The 14,032-nt window shown below is 57.2% G+C and overlaps 1 protein-coding gene across 1 annotated transcript in view; it reads right to left on the reverse strand.

Moving 5' to 3' along the window:
* GLIS1 (GLIS family zinc finger 1) overlaps positions 1-14,032 on the reverse strand; it is a 250,710-nt gene that overhangs the window by 17,444 nt on the left and 219,234 nt on the right. The window contains exons 5-6 of the mRNA XM_018044355.1: positions 5,527-5,688; positions 534-644 (exon numbers count right to left, since the gene is read on the reverse strand). Coding sequence (XP_017899844.1) covers positions 534-644; positions 5,527-5,688 — 273 coding nt within the window. The remainder of the gene's footprint in view (positions 1-533; positions 645-5,526; positions 5,689-14,032) is intronic.

A 14,032-nucleotide genomic window follows, 5' to 3' on the forward strand; every position in this document is an offset into this window, starting at 1 on the left:
AATAGCTCACTTCTGAATAGCTCACTTCCAGAATACTGTAGTGGAAGTGAAAAGCAGAATGGTGGTCTGGGAACAGAATGGCTGTGAGTGTATCAGTTGTTCACCTTTGTGGTCGAGCAGCTGCTGCTGCCCAGCATCACAAGAGAAGATCCTGCCCATCGCGGGCCCGGGAGAAGATCAGACTTCAAAGTGTGGTTTCTACTGAACTTGTGAAAATACCATCGTACCATCGTAAAGTTGAAGAATTGTAAGCTGGACCATCACAAGTCAAACCACTGTTACGTCACGGAGAAGATCAAACTTCACAGCGTGGTTTCTACTGAACTTGTGAAAACAAATCACTGTAAGTCATGGACCATCTTGACACTTGGGCTGGTGGGAGGCAGACGGGGGTGAGGACAGTAGCACCCTTGGGTGTGGAAGGCTGGATGCAGGCAGTGAGTGTGATCGCTGCCTGCCTTGATGCTGGACGGGAGGCTGGGTAGGCTGGGGGGGTTGTCTGCGGAGATGGGCTTGGGACGGAGCCCTCTTACCTTCTTGCGCACTTGCTGCTCTTTGGCGGAATGGGCCTTCACGTGCTTGCGGAGGGAGCTGGGGTCTGTGTAGCGCTTGGAGCAGCCAGGGATCTGGCAGGCGTACGGCTTCTGTAACATCAGAGGGCAGAGGCAGGTGAGTGGGGGGCACCCGCCAGGCGTACGCCCTTCTGTGTGGCTCATGTCCTGTCCCTCCCTGTGTCCTAGGCCAGGAGGAGTCTGACTCAGGCCTGCCCACTGGTGGGGGGAGGGTGCCTGGCCTGGCGGTGAAGGAGGCGTCTGTGTCTCCATTCTGCCCTCATCCTGGGACCTCAGGTAAGTTGCCTCCCCTCTCAGACTCTCACTTTCTCCTCTGCAAGATGGGCCCTCCCAAGTTCTAAGACTTCTTCCGCTCTGACACCAGCTCTGAGAAAAGAACACCCTTTGTGGCTCACGGCTGCAGAGAAGCAGCAAGTGAAAAAGGAGCAGAGTGAGGTGGTTGCCTTGCGGAGGGGGAGGAAGAAAAGGAAGGAGAGGAGTGGGGCAGAGCACAAGGCAACGGGACACAAACATGAACCAAGCTGGAGAGCGGAGGCCAGGCTCGGAGCACTGACCGACCCTGCAGTGGGTCCCGAGTCCCCAGACTGGTCCCCAGGCTATGAGAATTGTAGGTCCTCAAACCAAGAAGCACAGGAGACCAGAGGGTACTGGATCTCAGGTGTAGCCCCAGGTAGGCTGGGCATCAGTGCCCTTCATGTCCCTTTCCCTTGGAGCCCCATTCATCTTCTAGAACAAGTCGGTGCCCACCACCTCCCCTGGTTCCTATCCAGACCCCGTGTGCTCTCTACGCCTCCAGTCTCCCCTCTCATTCACAGCCAGAGGACCTTTCTCACAGGTCTGGCCACGCTCTCACCTACTAACCCCCATGGTCCCTGTAGTGCCAGCCCTTGGATACAACCCATCTCTGGGTGCTGAAGGCCCTTTGTGACTTTAGCTCTGGTTGAGTCCTCACCCCTCCTCCCATCCCAGCACACCCAGCTCTCGTCTCCTCCTCTCCAACCTCTCCTTGAGTCTAGTTCCCACCACCACTTCTCAAGTTTCCACCGGTAGCAGTGTCCACCTGCGCGGCTGGGTCTGTTCAGAGGTGAGTTTTCTTCCAGGAAGGGTCCCTTCTGATTCATTCCAGGTCAGGGGCTCTGTGGCTCTAACTGAATTCTAAGCTCCCCGTAGAAGCAAACCTCCATGAGACCTGGCTCAGGGACTCTGGCTCCCACTGGGGCTTCAAGTCCCTAAGCCTCCCTTTCTGAACACATCCAGCAGCTCTGATTTCTCAAGGCCCTCTGGCCTCCAACCACTGCAGGAGACACAGTGGTGGGGGACGTTTAGAGATGATGCCTATGTCCCCACCAGCCATGCCTACTGGAACTGCCCCTAAACCTTAAGGTGAGCCCTCCTGCTGGACAGCATGGGGTTGGGGATGGGGAGCAGAAACAGACGGCCATACCTTGGTGCTGCCACGGAGAGTTGCCAGGTTAAAGAATCAGAGGAGAGCAAAAAGAGAGAGACAGGGCAGTGAGAGGCTGGCCTTGCTGAAAGGCAGGTACGGTGGGGTGGGAGGCAGGCCTCAGACCTGCCCCCCACACAACCACTCAGAGACACAGACACAGACCCACACACCACAGGGCCCTTCTTTCTTGGGTCTGATTCCCACCCCAACACACACACACACACACACACACACACACACACACACACGCACGCTCTTTCTCTCATGGGCTGTGCCCTGCTCTGCCCCAGGCTCTGTCCCCAGGGGACGCTGATACAAATCCACGCGCTTTTGTCAAAAAGCAAACAAACAGAGCTCCGTGTGTGCAGGCGCCCTCGCCTGGAAAGAGGGCACAAGGCCCATCTCTGTGTTTGTTTTTCCAGGGCCTGACGTGTGTAGAACATTCCTCCAGCCCAGCTCCCCTAGGAGCCCTCAGGAAACCCTGTGGCTGGCTGTCCCAAGCAGCAGCCAAGCCCCAGGCCTGCAGTCACCGCACCAGCTCCAAGGCCTTGTTCACAGCAGGACACTCAGGGCCGTGCTGTGAGCATCGAGCACCTCACAGCACCCTCCCGACCTGTGCACAAGACAGCCCCTCACATACTAAGCCTCCCCCCCAGGTGTGCAGGCACTGTGCTCAGCACTGGCCAGCTGCGATCTCCTTTCAGCATCTCACCCACCCCATGAAAAGCATCCCCACTTTACAGATGAGGAAACTGAGGCTGATGCTTTGCCCAAGATCCTGCAGCAATGCAGTGCCCACGCCCCTCTGCTAAGGTGCCCCCTCTCTTCTGCAGCCCTGACTGGTCCAGGGAAGCGGGCAAAGGAGAGACTATCGCCCCCATCTTCCCTGTAAGGAAGCCGAGGCCAGGCCAGGACAGTCTGCGGCAGTCGGGACTCGAGCTGCACACGGAGTGTCTGGGATGCGGCAGGATTTGGTCAGCATTCAGTCAGCAAGTCACAGGCAGGCCAGCAACTCAAGTTTGCTGTGCAGACCCCATGTCTGGCTGCCACACCTGCCGCCTCAGTTGATTCCCCCATCTCTCTCCTGTAAGGTAGGAGTGTCTGAAGCCCAGAGAGGTTGGGTGGCAATTCTCAGACCTCTGGGACCAGATGGAGGCTGGGATTAGAACCCAGGCTGGCTCTCTCCAGCCTGTTCCACTGCTTCCCTGCCCGTGGAGAGAACCCCACGTTCTCTGGTGCCAGAGCGGAGCTGGGGACATGAGCAGGTCCCCTCTGGAAAACAAGGCCCAGCCTGCATGGCACTGACCCCATGGGCCCTCGGGTGCTGGGAAAGCAACCTCGCCATGGAGGGCCACTGCGGTGCCTCCATGGGCCTGGCGCGGGGGCTAGGCTTGACCAGGACCTTCTGGGGAGATGCAGTACTGAGATAACCCTGCGGGCTCATTCTGGGCCTGCCCTGACCCTGCCCTTGGAGCTCCGTTCACACACCAAGCAGGGGCCAGAGGCCTGTTGCTTTGGGGCTGGGGCCAGGAAATGCAGTAAGGAGAGGGGAGGAAGGGGGTAAGTCAGGGTAGGTGACCCCGAGATGCCTGGAGGGAGGCCTGGGGGAGGGGGTGCAAAGGGGCCTGGTGTTGCTGGGGCTGCCATGTGTACCTCTCGGGGCTGGTATAGGTGCCAAGGGCCCCGGGGGCTGGGCATGAGAAGATGATGCAGTCAGAGGGGTTTGTTAGCACACCTCTTCACTCCATGTCCCCACCCCCAAGACAGTAAGCCTGAGGTGGGGGTGGGGGGGACAGTGGTCGGGCTCACGTTGCGGGCAGGGCTCTTCCTTCCCACCTCATCTTCTCCCCTCTTCAGCAAGGGGCACTGAACTAGCAGTCAGGCAGACTGGGTTGCATCCCAGCTCTCCCACTTTCCAGCCATGTGACAGTCAATGATTTCATCTCTGAGCCTCAGTTTCTTCATTTGCAAAATGGAGACAGGCCCCTACCTTGTGGTTTGTCACTAGGATTAAACTAGGGGAGGGTGTGTGTGATCTCAGGGGACGGGGAGATGTGTGGAACATTCTGCCCAGGGCCTGGCCGGGCCCCAAAGCATGACTCCCCTGCTATTTTCTGCTATCCACCTCCCCCATCTTTTGGGGATCTTGGTTTTCCCAGCTATAGAACCCCCAGAGGGCCTCCAGCTCTGACTTCTGTTGCCATGTGGCCTCCGACTTACCCTGGAGGGGTCAATCGCCCATCTGGGACTCTCTTTCCTCATCTGTATGTCCGGGTACTAGAGGCTGGGCTGCACGACCACACAGGTCTCCCAGGCCCCCACCGGCACAGTTCCTCAAACATTCGCACAAAAAGCAGAGATACAGGCCAGTGGTCCAAAATGTGGAGTCTGGCTATGGACCCATCTTCTGCTGCACTGAGGGGCCGGGGGTCTCCCAGGCTGGTGCATCCCCCCACATAGGTGCTGTGAGACTGTGGGGAGACCCCAGTCAGCTCTGCCACCTTCTGGCTGAGTGGGGAACTGCCCGGAGCCCCCCTTTCCTCACCTGTCAAATGGGCTCGTGGCCCACTGACAGGCAGAGATGGTGGGAGGTGATGTTATACAGTGCTCGGTTAACTGCTGAGGTCTGCATGCACAGCACAGGATGCCGCAGGTTATCCATCACACTGGCACAAACAGGAAAGGAGGCGGACACACTGGCATCTGGGGCCAGGTCACTGATCCAGGGGCCTGGAGTCTTGGGCCCTGCTTCCCTCAACGGCTCAACCACCGTGCCCAGGAGATATGCAAGGCCCTGGAGAGCCTCTGGCCTGTCTCCATACCGGGGGTCAGGGTGGGGGTGGGCGAGGAAGAGCAGGGAGGACTGGCTCTGGGAGTGACTGACAGGCCCGGGGAGAAGATGCAGGATGTGAGCTGCACCGCCGCCCCCCTGCCCTGTGCCCCCGCTCAGTGGGGCCCACACTACTGCTTGGGCTGGTGGTTCTCAACCAGGTGAGAGTTTAACTGCCAGGATTTTTGGCAACACTAAAAGACATTTTTGGTTGCCACAACTGGGAAGTAGGAAATCGCTCCTATCGAATGGACAGAGGCTTTCCCGGTGGCTCAGTGGTAAAGACTCCACCTGCAATGCAAGAGACATAGCAGAAGCCACAGGTTCGATCCCTGGGTGGAGAAGAGACCCTGGAGAAGGAAATGGCAACCCACTCGAGTATTCTTGCCTGGGAAATCCCACGGACAGAGGAGCCTGGCAGGCTGCAGGTCACAGAGTTGCAAAAGAGTTCACAGGGATGCAACTCAGCAACTGAAACAGTAGAGGCCAGGAATGTGGCTGGACACCCTATAATGATGGTACTTCCCTCTCCCTGCAAAGATCTGTCCTGCCCAAAATGTCAACAAGGCTGAAGGCAGGGTTTCTGCCTGGAGGTGGCTGCTGCCCTCCATTAGACAAATATGGGTGGTGTGCTTGTCCTCCCCCCTCCACCCTCAGCCTCTACCCCTGGGGCCTACCGTGTCGAGGTGGGTGCGCTGGTGCTTGGCGCGGTCACTGGAGTTGCTGAAGGCCTTCTGACAGCCTGGGTGCTGGCACAGGTATGGCTTCTCGCCCGTGTGGCTCCGCAGGTGGATCTTGAGGTTCTCCAGGCGCGAGAAAGCCTTGCTGCAGCCCTCGAACTGCAGGAGAGGCCGGTGAGGGGTGCTCTGCAGGCGCTGGAGGGCCCACCGCCCAGCCCTGAAATGGGCTCCCGCATCTGCTCCCCTGACAACCCCAGCCCCTGGCCCTGCCCAAGGCCCCCCGGTGCCCCAGTTCAGCTCCCCATGAAGTGTCCAGGACCTAGACTCTTATCTGGGAAGGTCTGGTGGGGTCCAGAAAATAATCCATCCCTGATTTAGAAATGGCCACTAGGACTTGAGAAAAAACTGGTCTTTCTGTCTCTGGACGGGTCTGCCCTCCAGTGGCGTCTGAAAGTGACATGCCCCTCTGAATGGACAGGGGGCAGGCACATGTCCGGTGCAGACAGCCCTAGATTTGGAACCCAAAGCCTGGATTTTAGTCGGGTCCTCTCCCAGTGAGGCTCTGAGCAGTGCCCTTGATAAGCCTGTGCCTGTTTCCTTGCCTACAAACTTAAAGCTGTGTAGCCACCATCCAGGGCTGATACAAAGGCCCCAAGGGGTGGGACACTGACTGTCAAAGGGCTTTGCTCCCCTGGAACACGGCATGATGCTGATTGCGATCAGAACAATGACCACACTTGTAAACTCAGAGTCTTTGACTTATCATTTGGCTGTTTATCTGTTCGATGCCCCAAGTATGCACCAGGCCCCACGCCAGGCAGTGAGCATGCAGTGGGCACAGCACACACATGTGATGTCCCTGGTGGGGGTGAGGGTGGACAGAGAGGAACACAGACAGTGCCGATTCTAGCAGCTTCTGCCCAGCTCCCATCTCTTCCCTCTGAGTCCTCTAACTTCAAACTCCTTCCTCCCTACCCTCTACACAGCTACCCCAGGAGGCTCTGATGTATGAAAGAGGCCCTGCTGCTCTCGCCTAAATCCCCGCGGGCCTGGCATTCAAACACCCAGCCCTCTACACCTCCGGCCCCTCTTGACTCCCCACCCGAGGCTCACAGCAGCAGGGGTCTGCCAGGTAATGCCAAGTCTTTGTTCCTGCAAGACACTCAGCAAGGAAAGTCTTATCTCTCTCGTCACAGTCTGTCCACCCCGTCAGCCTGCAAGACCCTTGGCCCACAGCCCCGAGGAGCATTCCCTGGTCCCCATGTGACTGGCTGCCGTTTCCTGCTTCTCCTCACTGTCCGCCTTCCATTCCCAAGGCGCTTGCCACGGGCAGGAGGAGGAGGTACCCTGGCCTGCATCTGCTCCCTCCGTCCAGGCGTGATGCTGGAGGTTTAACCACACAACAGTCAAAAAGCCAGCGGCCCCAACATCCCCACCTCAGAGACGGAGGCTTCCTAGGGTGGTCCCAGGGTTGGGACAGGACGTAGGCCTGTCTTCCCAGGGGCGGGGGGCAGGGGAGGCGACTCTTAAGAAGAAGAAATCAGAGGAGGCTGGGCTCCCTCTCTCGAGCCACTGGTTCCATTGTCTAGGCTAGGACAGACGTGAGACAAGGACTCAGAGACAATGGCTGGTCTGGGGCAGGCACTCCCGGCGCCTGTCCCTTGAAGGCCCGGCCACAACTGCAGGCCGTGCTCTGCTTGGGGCTGGCCCAAGGCAAGGTGCCCGCAGCTGGGTTTTAGAAGCTGTTCCGCTTCCTATTTCCAGATGTTATGCCTTTTCCATGCATCAAAACCAGAAGGAAATCCTGTTTGGGGAGTAAATAGGCCACAAGCCACGCCCCCACCCCCTGCAAGGCCTGGGCCAGGTTCACGAATACTGAGGTGGAGCAGCTGAAGGGCAGGCTACTTCTCGGCCCCCAGCTGGTCCCTTTGTTCCTCTCCGGCCCTTGCCGGGAGGGTGGACGTCTGAGGTGGGGGGCAGTAAACTCCTCACATGCTGTGTGCTGTTCCTGACTTTGGGACGGTCCGCCCGACTCTGGAGACTTGTACATCATCTCCCCACTGGGGCCTGTGCGCCCGTCTGGCCAGTTGTCCATCTCAGCACAGCTACCCCTAGCCCCACAGCCTTCGTTGGGGCTGCCACCCTCCTGGGACGCCTGCCCTTCCAACTCGCTGACAATTTAATTCAGACATCTTTCAGAATCTTCAGCTTGGTGTTAGAAGTCTTCCAACACAGTCAGACACTTCTCCCATCTGCATACACCCCACGTGTTAGGCTGTAGCCCCACGGGAGTGATCAGACCCCAAATGGGTCGGGAACTTGAATGCCCCCAGGCCTGCTGGAGCTGTTCCCTGGGAATGGAACGGCTTTCCTTTCTTCACTCACTCAGACATCTACTCTTGGCGCCCCAGCACTGGCTCCTTGGAGAAGCCATCCTCAACCTCCCGCTCCTCCTCGGTCACACCCTGAGCTGTGCTGAGGTTTTCACTGTACATCCCTGATCTTCTCTCCAGGCCTCCAGGCTGAGGGTTTGGGAGTTCCCTGGGGGCAGGGCTGTCATTTCACTCAGGGGGCAAAGGGTGGGTTAGAAACATGCTCTAGTGGTCTTAAGAATAGGGTTCTGGGGCCTACGGGTGCATGTACCTCCCTTGTGCTCATCCAGGTATCCCACAGCTGCATTTGTGCACTGTGCCCACGTCTTGCCCGTGTATGTTGGCCTGGCTCGTCCTGTCCGCCCCCTTCCCATTGGAACTTCTCAGAACTGAGTCCCAGGCTGGGGTATATAACAAGCATCTGGCCGAGGCACCACGATGGGGGTCCCATCCCTCAAGGTAGGATCAGGGGTAGCAGCAGGTGCAGCAGCGGCAGCCTGGGCAGGACAGGTCTGGGACAAGGACGCAGATACCCCTGGCAGAGCAACGCCCCCATCAGGGCCAGCATCCCCGCTATGAGCGTATATGGGCTCTGCTCACAGTTGCCTGCCGAGGTCCCTGCAGCCTCACCCTTTGACAACCCCAGAGATGGGCTAACAGAGGCAGAGAGGAGAGGAGGGGAATGCACGTGGGTTCAGCACCTGGGCGTTCACTCTGCTAGGCCTGGCACTGTCCCCAGCATGATCTCAGATCCTCTGCACAGCCCTTGGGGCAAGTATTCCTCTCCCACTGTCAGGAGCTGAGGCTCTGGGGAAACCAGCAGAGCAGCTCCAGACATGAACCCTGATATGGGACCACCAGGGCTTGTTTCTTGACTGCTCCACTTGCGAACGATCCAAGATGAGTGCCTTCAGTTCTCTGAGTCTCAGTTTCCTCACTGATAAAACGGTGAGTTCTACCAGCCTCGGAGGCTGTGAGGACCGCACGGTAAGTGCTTATCTTGGTACCAGGTTCTTGCTGAATATCGTCATGGTGGCCATCATTTGGGATCACAGCGCAGGTAAGTAGTGGAGCGGCATTCTGCCCGGGGTGGCAGTTCCTGGGCTTGCTGCCCCTCTGCCCAGTTGGAAGGGTGTGTGTGTGTGAGTGTGTGTGATGTCCCACTGGGCATGGTGGGCTCCCAAGTCTCCCCAGTGTCCTGTTCCCAATTCTTATGCCTTAACCCTTCACTTTCCTCCCCCCGCCTGATTTCCAGACTTAACTTTCTCAACACACCCTGTGCTCTCCAGCCCTTGGCTTGGGCATTTAAGGGGCGTCAGCCTGGGCCTGGGGCCTGGAGCAAGATGGGGACCAGGGAACTGTCTGGAGGAGCAGGTGCCCCAGCACCTCCTGTGATGAGGAGTTATCCCAGGGCTGTCTGGGCTTCACCTCCAAGCCCCCATCGTACCTTGGGGAGCCAGGAGCCAGCAGGACTCACAGAGGTGGAAGGGCCTGGTCTGGAATCCTAGAGCTGGGGCATCTGAGTTTCTCATGAGCCCCTCTCTGCTGCCTTATAGCTGGCAGCTTCACCAGACAGCCCCAAGGCCCCTCCGATTTTAATGCTTTATGAATCTCTTTCTGAACTGTAAATCTAACCAGGTCACCCATGCTCAGGACCCTCCGTGGCTCGCTGTGCCTCCTGACATCCAGTCAGCCCCCTTAGACTGGCATTTGAGGCCCTCCACTGTGGGTGTGTCAGAGCCTGGAAAGCAGGTGGCTCTGTGATCCTAGCAAATCAATGTCCTCTCTGTGGCTCAGTTTCTTTCTCTGCAAAATGGCGATGTCAGGAGCCCACTCACAAAGTAGCTGTGGCGGTGGGGCAACGTGCACATGTGCGTGTCACACAGGACATAAATGTTATCACTGTTATCGTGGTGGCGGTAGTTGCTCCTGACTTGCCCTCAGGGAGACACCTGTGTAGGTCAGGTTCTGCTGACTCCAGAGTAAAGAATGCTTGGTTGATGTGTTTGTCATTGACTGGTGTGGCCCTAAAACTCTTTTCACACCAAGCCCATGGAGTACCCTTTGTGTAACCTCCAAAGGGAGTGAGGCAGCCTTTTGTGGGGGAATGGCTGGAAGGGGCCCCATGCATTAACTGACTGTGTGGGGGCTTGGAGGGCAGCAGGGAGAGGCACCCCATCACTGTTGTGTTGTGGGGGTACAGATGCTGCAAGAATGGAAAAATGAGTCTTGCTGGGGCACAGATGGAGCCAATGGGCACATCCCAGGCTTTGGGTCTCAGTTTCCCTGAAGAGGATGGCCTGTGGTGATGCTATGGTGACCCAAGGGTATAATGATGTTTCCATGGGGTGGGGCCTTCCTGACATCCCTCCCCTAACACCCTAACGCAAAGCCTTAAGCCTATAGGGGTGTCTGAGTCCCCCTTGCCCACAGTTACACCCTGCATGGCTCTCCCATGTCTCAGCAGGTACAAACGCTCGCCCCAGCATTCTGGCTGGTGTGACCTGGCCCCTAGTGACAGCTTGGTGGTATCTGCCCCTCCACACCTGCATCACTGCATTTCAGCATCAAGCATCAGAGTGGCCTGGGTGCAAATCCACAGTTCCCAACTGGATGACCTTGAGCAAGTTCATTTCACATGCTAGAGCTCAGATTCCTCATCCGTAAATAGGGCATAACGTGGGCATAACGTGGGCACACCTGGGCACATGGCGGGAGGGTGCTCTCTGTGAACCACAGGGCACATGCAGTATTCTGTGGCCACAGCCCTGATGCCAACCATGGGCACCCAGAGAATTACCCGAGCACCTCTTATTTAGAATGAACTTGAAATAACCAAACATAACAGATTTAGCTGGCCAGGAGCAAAGGCTCATACACCATGGGCAACAGAGAGGGTGGCTACTGTGGGTAAAGCGGTATACAGAGGGGAGAGAAGGAAAAGAAGAGACATCGAACAGTCTAGAAAAATGTATGAATGAGTATTAAGTTTTTCTATTTACTTAGAATGCATAAACATTAAAATATCTACTAAGATGAAACTGGTGTGAATTCAGAGTTATATAAGAGACTGGGTGATGCCCGCTCATTCACCTGTCAGGAGCCAGGAGCTGGATGTGCTTTGTGTGACATTTCAGTTAATCATGACAACGCACTCTTCTGGTGAGGTTCCTTCCTGGCCCCACTCTGCAGATGCAGAAACTGAGGCTCAGAAAAGTGACGTCACTGGCTGGAAGTGACGTCACACAGCCGGTAAGTGGCGGACCTGGGCTGGCTCCCAGGCCTGGCGGACGTGCTAGTCTGCCTATACGTCCCTGACTGCTCTGGTCACTGCCTCAGGGACCCTACATAAAGCTCCAAAATCAGGCTGGTTCTCAGGAACTATGACCACCATTTCCAACCGGGCTCACATCCGGGGTTCCTTTCCCAGGCAAGACCAGGCCCAGCGCTGGATGCAGAGTTGATGCTGGGAGATGGGGGTGCCCTCCTTCCTCCCAGCGCCTCCAAGAGGAGAACCACCACACACAAAGGAAAGCTGAGGTGACACGGCAGAGAAGAGCAAGCCCATCTGAGGCACAGAGCCTTGAAAGGCCCAGCTCCCACATGTGGGGCGTGTTACAAAAGCAGATTCAAATAACGGGGAAAATACCCCAGGAACCGTGAAGCCCTAGACCATCTGGAGTTTTATAGTAACAGGCAGGGGAAAATCAGAACCTAATTGAAAAAGTCCACTGCAATCCATTACTGCTGCATGAAGCTCACAGAACCCAGAGCGGAAGATGAGAGACCAAGCGGAGCCGTCCCAAGAGCTGGGGAGGGGGCACCAGCTTCCCTTCCAGGCCAAGCCCAGGGACCCTTCCAGCTCTGCCCAGGGGAAGGGGAAGGCGTGGGCCCGACGTCAGAATCTGCGGGGCTGGGCTCACCCCCCTCTGTGGGCCGCCCTCTCTGAGCCTTTCCCGCGTCTGTGAAAGGGCTGAGCAAGGTCATTCAGGGCAGCTCCAGGACAGAGCCAGCTGGTGCCGGGCACGCCTGTTCTCTCCCTCTGGGCCCTGGGGGAGGATCAAGGGCCCCATCTCACATGTGAGCTGTGGGACACTGTCCCACAGCCGAAGGCCCTGAGGGCGCACAGACAGAAGTCTGTACTGGGGCCCCCGCCACTGACCACCACGAGCTTGGGCAAGTCATGTCCCATCTCTGCCCTCCCTTTTATCCTCTCTAAAATGGGGCCACAGCAAACGGCTGCTAGAATTAAATAACAGGGCACGCTTAGCACGGGAATGGGGACATAGTAGGTCCCCAAGGACTGTCAAGTTTCTGCCCTGCAGTTGCCATGGGCCCAGGAGGAGGGGGCCCCTTTCTCAGGCTCTGGCTGGGGATCTGGACACAAAGGGTAAGGAGGTTTGGGGGAACAGGGCGCCCGGGCGGGGCAGAGGAGAAAATGCCTCCAGTTCTTTGCCAGTGACTTGCTTCTAAACAAACACATTTCTGGTTTAAGGGTAAAATATATTGGGTTACAGCAGTCTGGCAGGCCATCCAGGGATCAACTTCCCATTTTGGTACAAACTTTTAACCTACTTTCAACAATGACTTGGATGGGAGTGCTGCATGGTGCCAGACCCTTCTCCAAGACATCAAATAATTCTGCATTTGGCCAGCTTGACAGGCCAGCCAGCTGGGAGCTGGGATCCACTGCTCACCCCACATCCCGGGAGTTACTGTCCTCTGAACCCCGTGGGTTTTCCACGAGGTCTTCTCAGAGCCTCATGCTTCACAGGTCCTCAGGGACAGGTGGAAGCAAGAAGTGGAGGGACAGAGGTGGAGAGGCCTGGGAGGTGAGGCCAGAGGGCACCAGCCTGATCTGTGTCCTGTGAGAGCTGTGAGGGTCTGGTCCATCCTCAGGCACACAGCCCCTCTGAATGAGTGAATGAATGGGCAGATGGGAGCAGGAGGGAGACTCTGACAGTAACAGCAGCTATCACTCTTACTAGATACCAGGCTGGGCCAGACTCCCCCTTAACATATCTCCTTGGCCCCTTTAGGCCAGCACAACAAGTCCCGTTGTTACAGAGACAAAGATGGAGGCCCAGGGAGCTTATGTGAGAGAGACCCTGCATTCACGAGGGATGGGGCCTGCGCTTGCCTCTAGGGCTCCTCTGCCCTGGGTAGCCAGAACTAAGGGGCACCATGAGATCCAAGGAGAGCATTTCTCAGCTCGAGGCCTTCATGATCGTTCAGAGAGGCTGGCAGTCGAGGAGCGGCGGAAGCACACAAAGCAGGGAGAGGCTGGGCTAGAAGGCCACGGGCCTGCTTCCCAGAGGAGACGTCCCGAGCCAGGGGAGTGGGGCCAGCGGTTCCCATCTCTTCCTCACCAGACCTGCGCTGGAGGCTCTGGGCGGGGCCCTTCTCCCACAGAAAGCCCCTGTCTGGGCAAGAAATGGGCTTCTGTTCCCAGCCAGAGAGGGCCAAGAGGGCTAGGCCACCTTTCCAGGGTGTGTGGAGTCCCCCAGAGTAGAAGCTACATGCGAGGTTGAGTCTGCTCACCAAGTAGACAGGTGGAATCCGGGGGGCTCCCTGTGCTGAGCGGGGGCACACGGCTTGAGGTGTGGAAAGAGGCTCAGCTCAGGGGCTGGACCAGCAGAAGGCAGACTGCACAGAAAGACTGACACGTACACACACACACACGCACACACACAGAGCAAGTCACCAGCCACAGAACCGGAAATGCAGACACACACACACACACACTCTGACACCTCTCCTGTTAAGCAAGCCACATGTCAAAGACATAGAAGCCCAGGACACCAACATATAGCACTCACACACACACACACCCCATGATTTATGCCATACACACACACACACACCATGATTTATCACACACACACACACACACACACACACACACTCGCACATATAGCCAAGGACACCCAAGCCCCAGACCCCACCACAGGCACAAATGCACAAACTCCCCAGACTCTAGATGCACTGACGCACAGCCCCACGTGCAGCACAGGCAGAAACTGGCTCACAGATCAGACACAGAACACAGACGGCCTCATGGTGGTCTGTGCATGCACGGGGAGAGACACCCGGAGACAATATCCAGCAAAGACTTCCTCCAAGAGGCCAGT

The sequence above is a fragment of the Capra hircus genome, chromosome 3, assembly GCF_001704415.2.
Source record: "Capra hircus breed San Clemente chromosome 3, ASM170441v1, whole genome shotgun sequence".
In the NCBI taxonomy this organism is placed as follows: Eukaryota; Metazoa; Chordata; class Mammalia; order Artiodactyla; family Bovidae; genus Capra; species Capra hircus.